Here is a 16088-nt window from a genome sequence, read left to right as displayed (position 1 = left end):
GGGAGCACAGCGCTCAGTCCTCCCCATCAAGGTCAAACCAGGCTCTTTCAGCTCTCTCAACTGCTGAGAGCCCAGTGACCTCAGATCTCAGCTTCAGAATACCAGAGAGGAGGGGACAGACAGAGTCCTGTGGACAGGGCCCCAGTGACTATAAGCGGGCAGCAGGAGGGTGATCCTCATATTCTTAAGCCTCTTTCCAAACCCTGGTGGCCAGGATGATGGCCAGACTATGAATTGGAGATTGAATCCCCATTTCTCATCTCGAGTTCACAATAGGCTGGGCCCCGTGCCGGATGTAACCTGTACAAAGTTTGGGTTCACGTGGCTCAATCTCAGAGCACTGTCTGACCCAGAGCACAGTAAATGCCACTCCTGACTCATTAAAGGAGACTCACATCCATGGACCCCAGCAGCACCTACCCAAATCCCATTCATTCTCCTTTCTACTTCTATCTTATCCCACAGCTCAGGTGTGACACACTGAACCCCCTGAGAAAGCTCTACCTTCACCCAAGTCCATGAGCTCCTCCCCATCTCCTCTCCCTTGCACTTGACTGTGCAGATCAACATGGCCTCTCTTCCTGAAACAAGGAACGCTTTTTCCAGGAGGTGAGAGGAAACTGATAGTTTCATCATTCTCTTGGTAAGAAAGGGCTGTCAGGGAGTATCTTGATCCTGGCCCATGAAACTGTATGGCCTGTGTGAGTTGCAATGTCCTTCCCTGGACCCTGTTTCCACAGCTGGTCAAGCAAGCATCATCCTAGCAACTCACTGCTTCACAACATTTAAGTCTCCTGAAGAGTCATGAGGGTGCCTGGGCGATGCTTTAGGAGAGAATAACACACAGACAAGCTATCTTTCTGACTCTTCCACCAGCAAGGCAGCGCCCATGGCAGTGCCGGGCAGGACAGCAGCGTTGCAGAAACTGATGGAAAGCCACAGAGCCGCCGCGTGAAACGCACATTGGAAACCAAACCAGCATTTCAATACCTTCCCGGGACACGTGTTGGGGTTTGGAGGAAGGCTGGGAGGGTTTGTATGTGACACCCCTTCACTGCCAAGGACAGGGAAGAATGACTCTCACCCCCCACCCCCCAGGTGATGCTCTTGTTCCTACTCTCTCGACCCCGACCCTCAACCTTTCTGAGTCTCATTTTCTTAACTTGTAAAATAAAGGTGACAGCTGAGTGGAGCAGTGCCTTTAGAACTAGTCTTTGGAACCAGTTCTACATTTCATACTAGATGTGAGACCTCAGGCAAGTCCCATCACCTCTCTGTGGCAGTTAGCTATCACTGTAAAACTTCAAAACTTAATAGCTTAAAACAACAATCAGTTGTTATTTCTCATGAATCTACAAGTAGCCTGGGCAGTTTTACTGACGTGAGCCAGGCTTGGCTAATCTTGGCTGAGGTCTCTGGTGCGTCTGCAGGCAGTGGGCAGGTGCGCTGGGGGCTGCCTGCCGTAGGGTGGCCTGGGCTGGGATAAGTAGGCTCTGCTGCACGGGGTCCCTCGTCCTCCACCTCCACCTCGGGATTGTTCTCTCGGTGTTTAAATCCAAGAGAGTGAGTGGAAACACATGTGGGCTTTTCAAGCCTCTCCTTTAAGTTTGCTGCTGTCACACCGCCAAAGAATCATTTGGCCGAGCCCAAGTCAGAATGGAAGAGGCCTGTCGAGTAAGAGGGCAAATGGCCTGGACCCAAGGAGGAGCGCAGTTAGGGCTGCCACTGTGATACAGCTACCATACCCTCTAAGCTGAGTTTCCTTTTTTAGAAATTGAGGTGAAATTCACATAACATAATATTAACCATTTTTAAGTGAACAATTCAATGGCATTTACTACCTCCACTGTTTTGTGCAACCATCACCTCTATCCAGTTACAAAACATTTTAATTACTCCCGCGCCAAACCTCCATTCATTAAGGAGTTACTCCCCATTCACCCCTGACTCTAGCCCCTGGCAACCACCACTCTGCTCTATGACTGTATGGATTTCCCTATTCTGGACATTTCATAGAATGGAATATGTGACCTCTTGTGTCTGGCTTTTTTGATTTATAATGTTTTCGAGGTTCACCCATGTTGTAGCATGTATCAGCACTTCATTATTTTTTTACAGCTGAATAATATTCCATTGTGTGGCTAGACCACAGTTTGTTTATCCATTCATCCGTTGATGGGCACGTGAGTTTTTTCCACCTTTGGTTATTGTGAATAGTGCTGCTAGGACATTCATGTTGAGGTTTTTTGTTTTTTGTTTTTTGTGGGTTTTTTTTTTTTTGAGTATCTGTTTTCAATTCCTTTGGGTATATACCCAAAAAAGGAGTAGAATTTCTGGGTCATATGACAATTCTGTGTTTAACTATTTGAGGAGCCCAGTTTCCTTTATTTTTAAAATGGAGAAAATGAAATTACTTTGTGGGGATGCCGGGAGGCTTAGAGAAAGTGCATGTAAAGTGTCTTGCACAGAGTCCAACCTCAATAAATAACTATTCTTTTGTTCCTTAATTCAATAACAATTTGTTGAGCCCAAGATCAGGAATTATGTGAGGTGCTGGATAGATATACGGAGATATAAGATATAAAATAACTATAAAACACATGTCTGTATTTTTATAGACATATAAATATATCCCCAGGGTCCCTTCCAGCTCAGACTCACAGTGGTTCCATCTATGCCTCTTGCCTGGTGTGTCCTTCACAAACAGAGCCAAAAGGCTCTCTCTCCCTCCCTTCCTCAACCAATTCCCCAGGAGGCTGCTGGCTTCATCACTCCCCACCTGAATCAGCTCAGAACACCTATTTCAGATCTGTCGGCTCTTATAAATGTAGCCACACACCCGCAAAGTGAGATAAAATGGCAATGTGATCAGTGTGTGTGTGTGAGTGCGAATGCTTATGTGTCCCTGTCTCATTCCTTTTGTAAAGATTAATACATCAGAGCAAGCACTTACAAAAGGAAGAATAAAAAAACAACAACCGTGTCCAATTCTCTAGACATTCAATACCCAAATGTCACCCACATGGTAAGCAATAAAATAAAAATATATGCTCAGCAGAGGCAATATAAATATGATGTATATTTTGAAGTTGGAGAACAGAACAGTGGCATAAAAATAATACCCAGTGGCAAATTCAGGAAAGCAACCTTTTTCAAACGTGGCATTTCTTTGGGCTGCCATTCCTGAAATGTCGTGTCTCGGGCAGTAAAGCAGAAGTTGTTTTAAATCTGACAGGAGCACCTAGTGGAATGAGGGCATGGAAATTCTTGCCAGAGTTCTGAAGCCAAGGCGGGGTCTTCTTCCTCCTCCACCCTCCCCACCCCCACTCCTGAGACCCTCACCTCCAACTGCCAGCTCCGTCCCCTTGGCCTGTCACATAATCCCTTACTTTTCAAAACTCCTTCCCAGACATTATTCCATTTGAGCTTTACAATCTGCCTCTGATGTGGAGAGGACAGGTATCTTCATTGCCATTTTATGAATGAGGAAATGGAGACCACAAATGTTATGTTAAACCTCAAACTGCAAAGCCACCTCCCTGGGCCTCCATCCTGGGAAGAGAATATTTCTTTCCTGTCTTAGAAACGATCATTTCCTGCTGTAAAATCATTAAAAAGATTTTCAGACATCTTTCTGTGGCCTACCACAAATCTAGATTCCCAGTTACTATTTTTTTAGGCCATGGAAACCAATTTTTGCATCAGCCAAACAAAATATTATTAGAAAGGTAAACCTGAGGGTGTCTATGTAAACATCAAACTGTATCAAAAATGGGTTCTGTACATTTCTTAAAACAAACACCTTTTGCAAGGCTGAGATTCTCACAGGAAAATGGAGGTCCAAACATTTGAGTGATTTGTCCAAGGCCTCAGAATAAGAGCTATATTACAGATGTGGAGAAAAGAGCAACCAGCTGTGCATCTCTAGACAAGTCACTTGACCTCTCTGAGTTTTAATTTCCCCATGTTCCGTAACAAGCAGAACGAGAGCATCTTTTTTTTTCTTTTTTTTAAAAAATAAATCTGTTTATTTATTTATTTATTTTTGGTTGTGTTGGGCCTTTGTTGCTGCGCGTGGGCTTTCTCTAGTTGAGGAGAGTGGGGACTACTCTTCGCTGTGGTGCACGGGCTTCTCTTGTTGCAGAGCACAGGCTCTAGGTGCGCGGACTTCAGTAGTTGTGGCACTCTGGCTCAGTAGTTGTGGCTCACAGGCTCTAGAGTGCGGGTTCAGTAGTTGTGGCGCACGGGCTTAGTTGCTCTGTGGCCTGTGGGATCTTCCCAGACCAGGGCTCGAACCTGTGTCCCCTGCTTTGGCAGGCGGATTCTTAACCACTGCGCCACCAGGGAAGTCCCGAGAGCATCTTTAAGCTGCTTTCTATCTCTGAAATTTTATAATTTTATCTCTAGAATCTACTATTCAATGATGTTGAAGGAAAGCCCCATGTTGCTCACAAAGGGTCAATAAAAGGATCCCTGATGGATCCCCAACACCTAAAGCATTCATGTGGGGAAAAATAGTCTCTCTTGGGCTCTTCTCCTAGATCAGCCACTAACTCACTGGGTAACCTTCAGCTTCTCCTCTGCTAAATGAGGAATTTGGACTAGGTAAAGATGGGAAATAAATTTCACATCAGGTGCACTCTGGCTGATAGATGGTGGCTGCCTAGAGTGCGGTTTTGAGGAAAAAAATATGAGTCTGCATCCAACTCAAGAAGAAAGAGGCCTGGGGTTGATTAGTGATGTCTGCCACAAGTAAGGGCGGAGGCAGCTGTCCAGGGAGTTGGCTGTCCCTGGCGTAGATGCTCTCACAGTAGATGGTCTCTTCCAAGTTGACACTAACCCTCTGTGAGTTGCACACAAAAAAACGGGGGATTCAGAGTCACTGATGCACAGGAAGCAGAACTCAGCTTGTTCAACTGTTTTTATATTATGCATGGCTTGAGTTTGAATAATCTGTCCCCTGATACCACTGTATTTCAGAAACTGCTACCTAAGGCAAATTCTCCACTTTTAAACTCATTTCCTGAGTCGGTCTTTTTAAACCCCACATTAAATATTGATCTGCCCTGGAGAGACCTCATTTATTTCGCAGAGACAGGCTTGACTCCACCAGAACTGTCAAATCCAAAAATGGGGCCATGCCCTTCCTGGAGTGGTAACCATCCAGGATGGTGACAGACAAGCCAAGGACATCAGAACCAGCTTTTTTCCTTTTTCTGAGTCTCAGGGACAGGGCTGCCTTCTGGGTCTCCCTCTCACCCCAGGTCATCAGAGCATCTTTGAGAACATTTTCTACAAGGACGGATATCTGAGGGTCAAAGTGTCCACTCTGTGCCAGCAGGACTCCCCAGCCTGTGGGCTCTCCAGGGTGAACTACAGAAACTTCTTCTGCTTACTCCCAGTACGCTCTGTTTCTGGGGCTATTGCTCCCAAGCTCTGAACTTCACACTCTGCAACCTCTCCTCTGAGTACTGGTTCTGGTCCAGGAAGGTGGCATTTCCGCTTAGACCCTGGTTTTAAACTTCAGCCCCAGTGAGCTTTGGCTTGACTGCTTTCCTGAACGACAATACACCAGCTGTCTCCTAAAGGAACCCCCGTTTGTGGTTATTAGTGTGACCCCAAGGAAGACAGAGAGAGACTCAGCCAGCTGCAGCCTGAGGACGGGGGCCCCGAGCTCCCTGACAGCCGGGGTGGACCAGCAAATCCGGGTCTCAGTCTGGCCTCTCCCTTGGAGCTGGCCTCCTCTACCTTCTGCACTCAGAAGCACCTGCTTCCATCAGCTTGCACTCTGAGTTGACTCAGCGTGATTTCTCTCCACGCTCTACACTTCCAAGCACAAATGCCAAGGTTCCCTTTTTTTTTTTTTTTTTTTGCGGTACGCAGGCCTCTCACTGCTGTGGCCTCTCCCGTTGCGGAGCACAGGCTCCGGACGCGCAGGTTCAGTGGCCACGGCTCACGGGCCCAGCCGCTCTGCAGCATGTGGAATCTTCCCAGACCGGGGCACGAACCCGTGTCCCCTGCATCGGCAGGCGGACCTTCAACCACTGAGCCACCAGGGAAGCCTGCCAAGGTTCCCTTTTGGGTTTCTGGCAACATCTGTTTGGGGCCCCACAGACAAGAGTCCCTGAGGCAGAGAACATAACGTATCTGTGGGATGGGGAGTCAAACTGTAATTAAAATCCCAGTCAGTTATCCTGCCATACTTGCGTTTCCTCCATTAATACACCCAACAATCCCACTAAGTACGTAGGTAGCATCATCATCCCATTGGGAGATATGGGGAAACAGGCTTTGAGGCTGTAGCCACTGGCCACATATGGCTGATTAAAATTAAATAAAATTTAAAATCCAGTTCCTAAATCTTACTAGTCAATCATGGCTGGTGACAACAATATTGACAGCTCAGACTTATAAAACATTTCCATCATCACAGTAAGTTCTAGTGGACAGCACTTCAAGGGGCAAAGGAACGTCCCTATGCCATACAGAACTGAGGGGCAGCGTCGGTATTAAAACCAGGCTGGTTTGTCTGCAGAGCCTGCATGCCTGTCCGCTACCTTCTCGTGCTGTTCAAAGGAATTCAAAAGGAAAGAGGTGAGATGAGCAAGAGGTCAACCAAGAAACCTCACCAGAGTAAAGCCTTTTGGAAGGCAGGCCAGAGACAAGACATATGAAGAGCGTAAGACCTCTTTACCACCTCCTGTCATGTGATAGGTCACACGACAAGTCACATGACAGCTGTCAACAGCACCTTGGGCGACATGGTCCTGATGCTGTCCTTTACCCCATCAGAGATGTCTTCCAGGTGGGAGCGAGGCTGCGATTTGATCTCTCTCTAGCTGTTCCATCTCCTATGTGCCTGGAGAAGGGAATCAAGCATATCGTTGGGCACAAAAGAATGTCTTACATATGCTGCCACACTCCTGAGACTTCTTAGATGGTGAAGGTCAATCAAGGTCGTCGATCACAACATTTCTGTCCTTACTTGCCATTTTGATTCAATCATCATCTATGAAACACCTGTTATGTGCCAGTTTAAGAAAGATAAAATAAGTCCAGTCTTGATTCATATCTCTCATTATTAAAGGGGATTTGAACTATACATGGTAGCACCACTTCTTTGCTTCCCACTGTGTCTTTGAACTTGCACTTTATTATTATTATTTTTTTTGCAGTACGCGGGCCTCTCACTGTTGTGGCCTCTCCCGTTGCGGAGCACAGGCTCCGGACGCACAGGCTCAGCGGCCATGGCTCACGGGCCCAGCCGCTCCGCGGCATGTGGGATCTTCCCGGACCCGGCACGAACCCGTGTCCCCTGCATCGGCAGGTGGACTCTTAACCACTGCACCACCAGGGAAGCCCTGCACTTTATTTTTTAAACAACTTTATTGATATATGATTCACATCCCATACAATTCACCTATTTAAAGTGTACAATAATTTTAGGGCACTTTAGCCACTTCAGAAAGAAACTTCATACCCATGAGGAGTCACTCTATTCCTCCAACCCCACAGTCTCAGGCTCCCACTGATCTGCTTTCTGTCTCTATAGATTTGTTTCTTCTGGACATTTCATATAAATGATGTCATACAATATGTGGCCTCTTGTTACTGGCTTCTTTCACTAAGCATAATATTGCATCATGGTTAGTATTTCATTCCTTTTTTTTAATTGCCAAACACCATTCTGTTACATGGATAGACCACATTTTATTTAACCACTCATCAGTTGATAGACGTTTATGTTGTTCCACTTTCGGGCTCTAATGAATAGTGCTATGAACATTCATGGACAAGTTTTGTATGGCCATACGTTTTCACTTCTCTTGGGTCTATCCATAGGAGCGGAATGACTGGTTTACGTGCCAACTCAACAGGTTGAAACACAACCAAACTGTTTTTCCAGGGGAAACAAGGAAAGATCGATACCCGGTGAATGTCAGGAAAGATGCTCACAGCTTGCAGCTCTTCACACTCCAGAAATTACTGAGAGGATCGGATCAGACCAGGAGACAACGTTCTACGCTTAGCATGAAGCCAATTCCCAAACCCAGACTCTTGCTTGTCATCCATACCGCCCACCTCTGCCCAGCCACGTTGTCCCCCAGAGCTCTCTTCTGGGGTCAGGTAAATAGAAAAGATAAGACTGAAGCGTGGCAGCTGAGGTTAGTAACCTCTCCGAGCCAAGCGCTATGTGTTTGGCTTTCCCGCGCCTCTGCCGCCTTGCTGCTCACCCAAGCATCTCAGCTTGCAGACGACACAGGACCTGGGGTCCCGGGGAGGACTCCCTTGCCTGCTATGGGTTTTCCTAAGATGGAGCCACGAGTCTAAAATCTCAGCAGCCCTCTGACTGCTGGGACTGCTCGGGAGGGGCAAGCAGAGCGTTGCAGCTAGTAGAAGACCTTCGAGAACTACAGCTATAGGCAGGGGGAAAACCATCTGTTATTTTGCCTTCTATTTGTTCTAGAATTTCAAAGAAAGTGAGCAGCTGGGCTGCTCAACTTTCTTGTTGAAGAAGAACTGGAGTGAGGAGCTCCATTTTCCAAAACTACAAAAAGCTGCCTCTTCTTGGTGACACTCACAGACCCTGGGCTCTTTAAGCTACCATGGAGTCCTCTGTCTTCCAGGACTAGGACTGGGACATGTGGCCTAATCGGGAATCCCAACTGTCCTCACAAGGATCTCAAAGGTTGCTCAGAAAAGGCCTCGCTCTCAAATCTCCTTGCTAACTTGAGGTGGTGGGCAGGGACCTGAGAGCTGGGAGGAGAAATGAACTCAAGGGTAAGCTTGACTGCTGCTGCCTCTGGTTAAAAAAGGAAGCAAAAGATGCACCAACCTGGCAGAGACAGTCACCACCATCTTTGTTTCCTGCCCTGGCCTCCTGTGTCTCACCCCATCCACAGCCTCGCCTGGATCATCCCATAGTGCCTTATGTCTAACGCAAGGTGACCAACTATCCCAGTTGGCCCAGGGCTGAGAGGGTTCCTGGCATATGAGACTTTCAGTTTTCAAACAGAGACAGTCCCAGTTAAAACAGGACTAGTTTGTCACCATAGGTGGTGGCATGAGGATCTCTAACAGTGGTTGCCTGTTGTAGGGATTGAGAGATTGCCAAGTCTCCCTGGCACTCTTTGGATCATCTTAAGCCTCTGACTTCAAGGGGGAAGCCTGGGTACAAGGCAGGTGAGTGTAGGGTAAGTGAAGGAGACAGATTTTCACCCACAGCACTGAAGTGTCACTCACACCTCCATCCAGCCCATCTCCCCAGTTCCCAGACCTAAATCCATGCTTCCAGCAACAATGTGACAGCCACGCTGTCCGACTGTGCCCAGCCATGCTGTCCCCAGAGCTCTCTTCTTCCTGGCCCTCGTTATCAATTAAGCTGAAGAGGTAAGACTGAGGTGTGGAAACTGGGGCTGGTCACCTCCCCAGAGCCAGCGTCCTCAGCGGACTTTGATTTGGTTTGGATCTTGGGGAGGAGAGGTGCCCAGGCCCAGGGGCTGAGTTGTGGCAATCGTTTCCTCGTTGCTCATAATTGGTTTAGGGTGGGCAAGGGACCCAGGACCGGCCAGAGAGACGTCAGAGAAACTCTGCGGGGGATTCTGGGAAAAGGGTTCCCCTCCGACGAAGAGGCGTCTCGCAAGGAAAGTTCTGCCACTTCTTTCCTGTCCTGGCAGTCATCGCGCGATGACACAGTTTTGGAATTCCTGCAGCCATCCTTGTGTGACCACGAAGGGCAGCGTGAGAGAGGGAAGAAAGAGGATCCCAGAGACGCCAGCCCAGAGCTCTGTCATTGTTGAGTTACTGAACCAACCATCTACTTCAGATGTCTTTTTATGTAAAAAAAATAGACTCCTCAAAGAAGTCAGTATGGGTACCCTGGGGCTTGCAGCTGAAAGCTCTTGATAGAGGAGAAGCAAGCGTGAAGCCCTGCAGCAGGGAGACCATGAAAGGACACCTAAGCTTTCACCCCGTCTCCGGGTAGGACTCCTGTCTAACCCAACCTGGGCATATGCGCACCTGAGCTCTCCTAAACAGGAAATCCACCAGATTCCTGTCTCTTGCTCTAGCACTTCCTCCTCCTCATCACTCCAGGATGACTCACCTCCTTGGAACTGGAGGGCCTTGGGGGGACCCCCAAGAGACCTTCCAGTCCTTGACTCCAATCCCTTCCTTTGGTGTAGGGTGGTGGTCAGGAGAGGGAACGCTGGAGTCTTGCTGTGTACTCCTAGGCAAGTTACTTAACCTCTCCATGTCTCAGTTTCCTCATCTGTCACGGGGATAATAGTGCTTAGCTCACAAGGTTATTGTGAGGATAAGGAGGATGAAATGTCAAGTGCATCTGACACTGCATCATGGGTCCTCAAGACCATCCTCAAGTTCAGTGATTCACTAGAACTACTCACAGACTAAGAAAAGCTGTTATGTGCATGACTATGGTTCATTGCAGCAAAAGCATGCAGATTAATCTTAATTAGCAAAGATCAGAGGAGCACAGGGGAGAGTTCAGGAGAGACCAGGCACAAGCTTCCAGTTGTCCTCTCCCAGTGGAGGGAGTTGTGTGGACAATGATTGATTCCCCAGCAATGATGTGTGACAACACTATGAAGTAGTGTCGACCAGGGAAGCTCATCTGTCTCGGTGTCCAGGTATTTTATGGGTGTTTATCTCTAGGCATGGAACACTCCTCCACGGCTGACCTTAGTTACTTAGTTTCTAGTCTCTACAGAAGTCAAACTGATACAGCTTGGCCAAAGGTCCCCACCTAAAATCTGGCTGTTAGCATAAACCATCTGGCGTGGCACAAGGCCCCAGGTAAACAGAAACACTTTTTTTTTTTTTTAATAATAGTGTTTATTTATTTTTACTTGTTGACAGTTTGCTTTATTTATTTATGGCTGTGTTGGGTCTTCGTCTCTGTGCGAGGGCTTTCTCTAGTTGTGGCAAGCGGGGGCCACTCTTCATCGCGGTGCGGGGGCCTCTCACTGTCGCGGCCTCTCTTGTTGCGGAGCGCAGGCTCCAGACGCGCAGGCTCAGTAGTTGTGGCTCACGGGCCCAGTTGCTCTGCGGCATGTGGGATATTTCCCGACCAGGGCTCGAACCCGTGTCCCCTGCATTAGGCAGGCAGATTCTCAACCACTGCGCCACCAGGGAAGCCCCAGAAACACTTTTATCAGGCAGCATATTACAAGGGCTTAGAGGTTATCTCCCAGGAGTCGGTCAGGGGGTTAGATCTCTCCCTGAAATGTGCAAGACTTGAACATCCCACACCTGCTGAGTCAACCCTTTACTGCACAGACAGATAGGAAGTACCCAATGTTATTTTTGTGCCTTACATGGAGCTGAACTCGGCCTCCTGCTAGCATCCATCCTTTGTTGCTAGTGCCGCCCTATAGAACAATATGGCTTCCGTCTAACCCTTTTTCTGTTAGGAGGGGGCTGTGACTTCCCATCCCTCTTTCACTGTGGAGGGACCTGCGCCCGAGCAGTGCTCCAGGCCCTCCTTCCCCTCACCTTCTCCTCTCCCCAGGAAAGGGAAGTAACTTTCTGAGTTGGTGGATGTGGGAAGAAAGTCAGCTCCTGCACGGCTCTCCCCTTCCTCTTTCTTGAGCTATTTCTTCATAGAGACGTCACGCCATCTGGTTTACAGTAGCAGGAAGATGTCCACCTCTGTATGCACCTGTGCCTGGAGACCGCATCGGGCTCAGGGCTGAGGTCTTAGGCCAGCCCACGTGGCTCACAGGGTTTAAAGCACCTTCTCGAGCGGCTTTCTCAGCGATAAAGGTGATATTTTGTCTCCGTTTGCCTGGCTCCTGTGTCTACCCCTCAACGGCTTCCCTGCTTCCTTCCCAGGGACAAGAGAGGTGACATTTACTAGCGCCACAAACCCCAAACACCGTCAGGCCTTCCTGCGTTCGGACACATAATCAGGTGTCCCCTCAAGCCTCTTCAGCCAAGTCCCCAGGTCCTTCAATCACGTGCCCTCTTCAGGATTGCCTGAGGTGCACTGCAGGCTGTCTAGGACCCTCTAAAACATTGGGCCAGACCTAAGCACAGATGTTCCAGGTGTGGCTTGGTGGGCACCAATCACGAGCAGCATTTCTCTCCCTCTTCTCAGAATTCCTATGAACACCGTCATTTCTGAGTAGGCTGATTACAAACTGAACTTGCAGGAGATTCAGGTCCCTAGGAATTAGCATTAGATCCACTTTCTTCTGCATAGGGCAGCTGATTGTTTAACCTCTTATTATAGTTGGCCAATCAAGTTTTCCTTCTCAGATACATTTGTAAACACACACACACACACACACACATACACGCACTCATCTCCCACAAGGTTTAAGGGTATAGGAATTCTACCCCCCTCCAACCCCACTGCCAAAACAATCCTTTCTCCCAAAGCTCACCTCACCAACTTCAGTACACTCATATTTTATCTACTCAAGAAGTATTTAGCCTCCAAAAATAATACATAGTGGTTAAGAGCACAGCTGCTGACATTAGACATTCCTAGGTTCAAATACCAACTCTATCATTTATCAGATGTGTGACCTGGGGCAAGTTACTTAGCCTCTCTGAGCTTTGGTTTTCTCAAAGTCCTAAAATGAAGGTTATAATAGTACCCACCTCCAAAGGGCCAAGCCTGGTGCCTAGACTATATCATGTTCTTGATAACTATAAACTAGTAGTAGTGGTAATAATCTTACTAGTATTAACATTATTGTTACCACTTCAGCTAAACCTTCCAAAGTAGAAACTACCTAAAGTTAGAGCAGGGATGCAGCCCTGCAGGGTAGATGGTTGATAGATGGATGTCGCCATTAAGAACGGGTCATGAAGTTCAGCCTGGGCGTTGCAGATGTTCGAATCTTGTTTGGAGAGATTCCACGAAAGAGAGAGGAGGGAGGCTGGAGCTGAGCTGGACTCTCAGAGGGTACAGCCCAGGCTGTAAGTCCCGACCTGGGAAGACAGAGGCCCACTCTTCTCAGGTGCTGACCTAGCCTCCAGGCACTCACTTCTGCTGTTTAGGGGAGAATCCCTGCTGCATGGCAGAGTTTTGCAGGACCAGAGAGAAAATATGACTTGGTGAAACAGAAAACCTTATTGAAAATAAAAGGCACAGTGACAGCTAAGAAGCACCCAATTCACCTATGTGACAATCCCAACCCTCCAGAAGAACAGGTCCATGGACAGCCTGATATGGTTCCAAGGGGACAGCAGGACAGCAAATAAGCACAGGTGACCTGGACTTGAACTTTCAAGCACGGAGACCTTGGGGAAAGGACTTAGCTTCCTGAGGTCGGCTATCCACCCTGCACAATAGGGAAACACTTACTTCTAAAGGTGCCTGTGGGAGTAGTTGGGATGGTGTGGGTACATCACCTGATGAGTGGTCGGGCATCCTAACAATTCCAGCTCAGACATGAAAATCAGCTTCACGGCTTTAGAGCCCCGTCTTTTAGGTGTTGCCTCATCAGTGCACTAAGCTCATCTGACTCCACCCCTCGGAGCCTAAGTCCCTCTGTGGATCTCACTGGCCCGGCTGCAGACCAAACAGAGAGGAAGTAGAGGTGGGCAAAGGTGGCAAAGGGAGATATGACGGTCTAACCATGAAAGCAGGCAGAAAAGCCAACTAGGCGAGGATAAGAACCACAAAAGCAAAGTAGTCTGAGGCCACTTAGTGCTCGGGCGGATGATCAACCCCTCTCAGCAGACCGTGCATGAAGTAACAAGCCATGAAAGCCTTGAGTCATTAAAAGAAGGTAATCTGTTCAACGCCATCAGTTTAAGAAGATTAAAAAAGCATGTTATAGGGCTTCCCTGGTGGCGCAGTGGTTGAGAGTCCGCCTGCCGATGCAGGGGACGCGGGTTCGTGCCCCGGTCCAGGAGGATCCCACATGCCATGGAGCGGCTGGGCCCGTGAGCCATGGCCGCTGAGCCTGCGCGTCCGGAGCCTGTGCTCCGCAACAGGAGAGGCCACAGCAGTGAGAGGCCCGTGTACCGCAAAAAAAAAAAAAAAACCATGTTATACATTTGAGCAATAGTACCATTACAAACAGGAAAAGAGTTAAAGGTGAAAGTTACAGGTGTCATTCAAAGACTTAGTGTTGGAGCGCTTCCTTCTTGGGTGATGCTGGGTGAACGGAGCTTCACCGAAAGAACATACTGGGTCTTTTCGCCTCTCAGCAAGGTGGTATTTAGGTGGAAGGAAAGCAGTAGAAATGGGTAAGGGGTGCAAATCTATCAAAACTCAGGGTTTGTCCTTCTGTCGAAAAGAATCTTCTACTCGGCTGCTCGGTGAGGAACGTGGCTTCTACCGGAGGGGCCTCAGTCGGCCTGGATCTTCTCGGAGGTGCCCAGTGCCTCTCAGCTCTGGCCCAGCAACAGGCACTCCAGCCGCCTGCAGTGCTCCCGGAGCTGCTTCTCGCGGGGCGGCAGGAAGGTGAGGACCTTGCTCCGCACGATGCCCCGGTCCTCCTCCTCCCTCAGCCGCTGCCTCATGCGGGCCGCCTGCCCGTCCTGCTGCGCCAGGGCCCCGTTCATCTCGCAGAAGGCGTCTTCCAGGCAATGGATGGCCCTCAGTGCCTCCTTCTTGAAGTCCTCCAGCTCCCGTTGCACCCCGGCCACCTTCTGCTGCAGGATCTCCAGGTCGGCTGGCAGCAGGACGCAGGAGGACCACGACTGGGGGAGCGAGAAGTCTCCAGACTGGAGGCCGCTCTCCACCATCTTCTTCCCCTGGAAGGTGTTCACCTTCATGAGAATGGACCCGGCCTGATAGAGGGGTTCCATAGTGTCGCCTCCGTTTGGACAAAGAGAGGGAGCTAGGGACCAGCCAGGTGAGTGAATTTTTGGGGGGCCAGAGACACAATCCTTTGGAGTGGAGAAACCCCACATATTGTGACATCAGGGCCTCTCCGGCCAACCAGGAGGAAAGCCACACTCCACTCACTTGCATCTGGCAGCCTCCTTGCTTGGTTATCCTGGGCTTCGTCTGCTCACCTACTCAAGAACTATTTAGTTGTGCACCCTGAGGTGTGGATTCCCATCAATTCATTGCCCTTCCAGAACCAGAGCTTGTCCTGAGGGACACACCAAAGTAAACTGGCCAGAGCAAGGCCAGGCCGGGTGGTTTCCCACCCAGCAAGGGGCCTGGATGGTTTCAGAAGGGTCTCTGGGTTTCAGTACCTCACCAGTGAAGCAAGGACATTGTAACGGATGATGTGTAATCTCACTTCTAGCTCTAAAATGCTAAAAAACAACAGTAACAAAATTAATTTCTTTTTTAATTGAAGTGTAGTTAATTTACAATATTATGTTAGTTTCAGGTGTACAGCAAAGTGATTCAATTATACATATATATTTTTTTTCAGATTCTTTTCCATTATAGGTTATTATAAGATATTGAGTATGGTTCCTTGTGCTATACAGTAGGTCCTTGTTGTTTACCTATTTTATATATAATAGTGTGCATATGTTCATCCTAAACTCCTAATTTCTCTCCCCCCTCCACACCATCTGCTTTGGTAACCATAAGTTTGTTTTCTGTGTCTGTGAGTCTATTACTGTTTTGTAAATAAGTTCATTTGTATCATTTTTTTAGATTCCACATATAAGTGATATCATATGATACCTGTCCTTCTCTGTCTAATTTACTTCACTTAATATGATAAACTCTAGAAAAGTAATTTCTTTGTTTGTTTGTTTGTTTTTTGTTTTTTGTTTCTGCGGTATGCGGGCCTCTCACTGCTGTGGCCTCTCCCGTTGCGGAGCACAGGCTCCGGACGCGCAGGCTCAGCGGCCATGGCTCACAGGCCCAGCCGCTCCGTGTCATGTGGGATCTTCCCGGACCGGGGCACGAACCCGTGTCCCCTGCATCGGCAGGCAGACTCTCAACCACTGCGCCACCCGGGAAGCCTTAGAAAAGTAATTTCTGATTCCAAATCCACACTCCTATAATGACGCCAGGATTCTCAATAATCTTAGAAGAAATGTACTCAGGTTTTGATATGTGGTCCACAGCAGAGCTGATTCCGTATGTGCAGGATAAAATCGGGTCACTCATTCATTTATTCAGCAAGTCCCTGCTG

General features: G+C 48.4%; 1 protein-coding gene across 1 annotated transcript; it reads right to left on the bottom strand.

Moving 5' to 3' along the window:
* Window positions 1-14367: 14367 nt before the first annotated feature.
* CCDC182 (coiled-coil domain containing 182) lies at window positions 14368-14790 on the bottom strand (the record flags this gene model as incomplete). The annotated part of the gene is made up of 1 exon (XM_079726318.1): window positions 14368-14790. One exon carries the CDS (start codon window positions 14788-14790, stop codon window positions 14368-14370), a length of 423 nt encoding a protein of 140 aa, XP_079582444.1.
* Between the last annotated feature and the right edge of the window lie 1298 nt (window positions 14791-16088).

The sequence above is a fragment of the Hyperoodon ampullatus genome (assembly GCF_949752795.1).
Source record: "Hyperoodon ampullatus genome assembly, chromosome: 19".
Classification (NCBI taxonomy): domain Eukaryota; kingdom Metazoa; phylum Chordata; class Mammalia; order Artiodactyla; family Ziphiidae; genus Hyperoodon; species Hyperoodon ampullatus.
The sequence above is the reverse complement of the archived record's forward strand: the minus strand, read 5'-3'. Positions and strand labels throughout refer to the sequence as shown.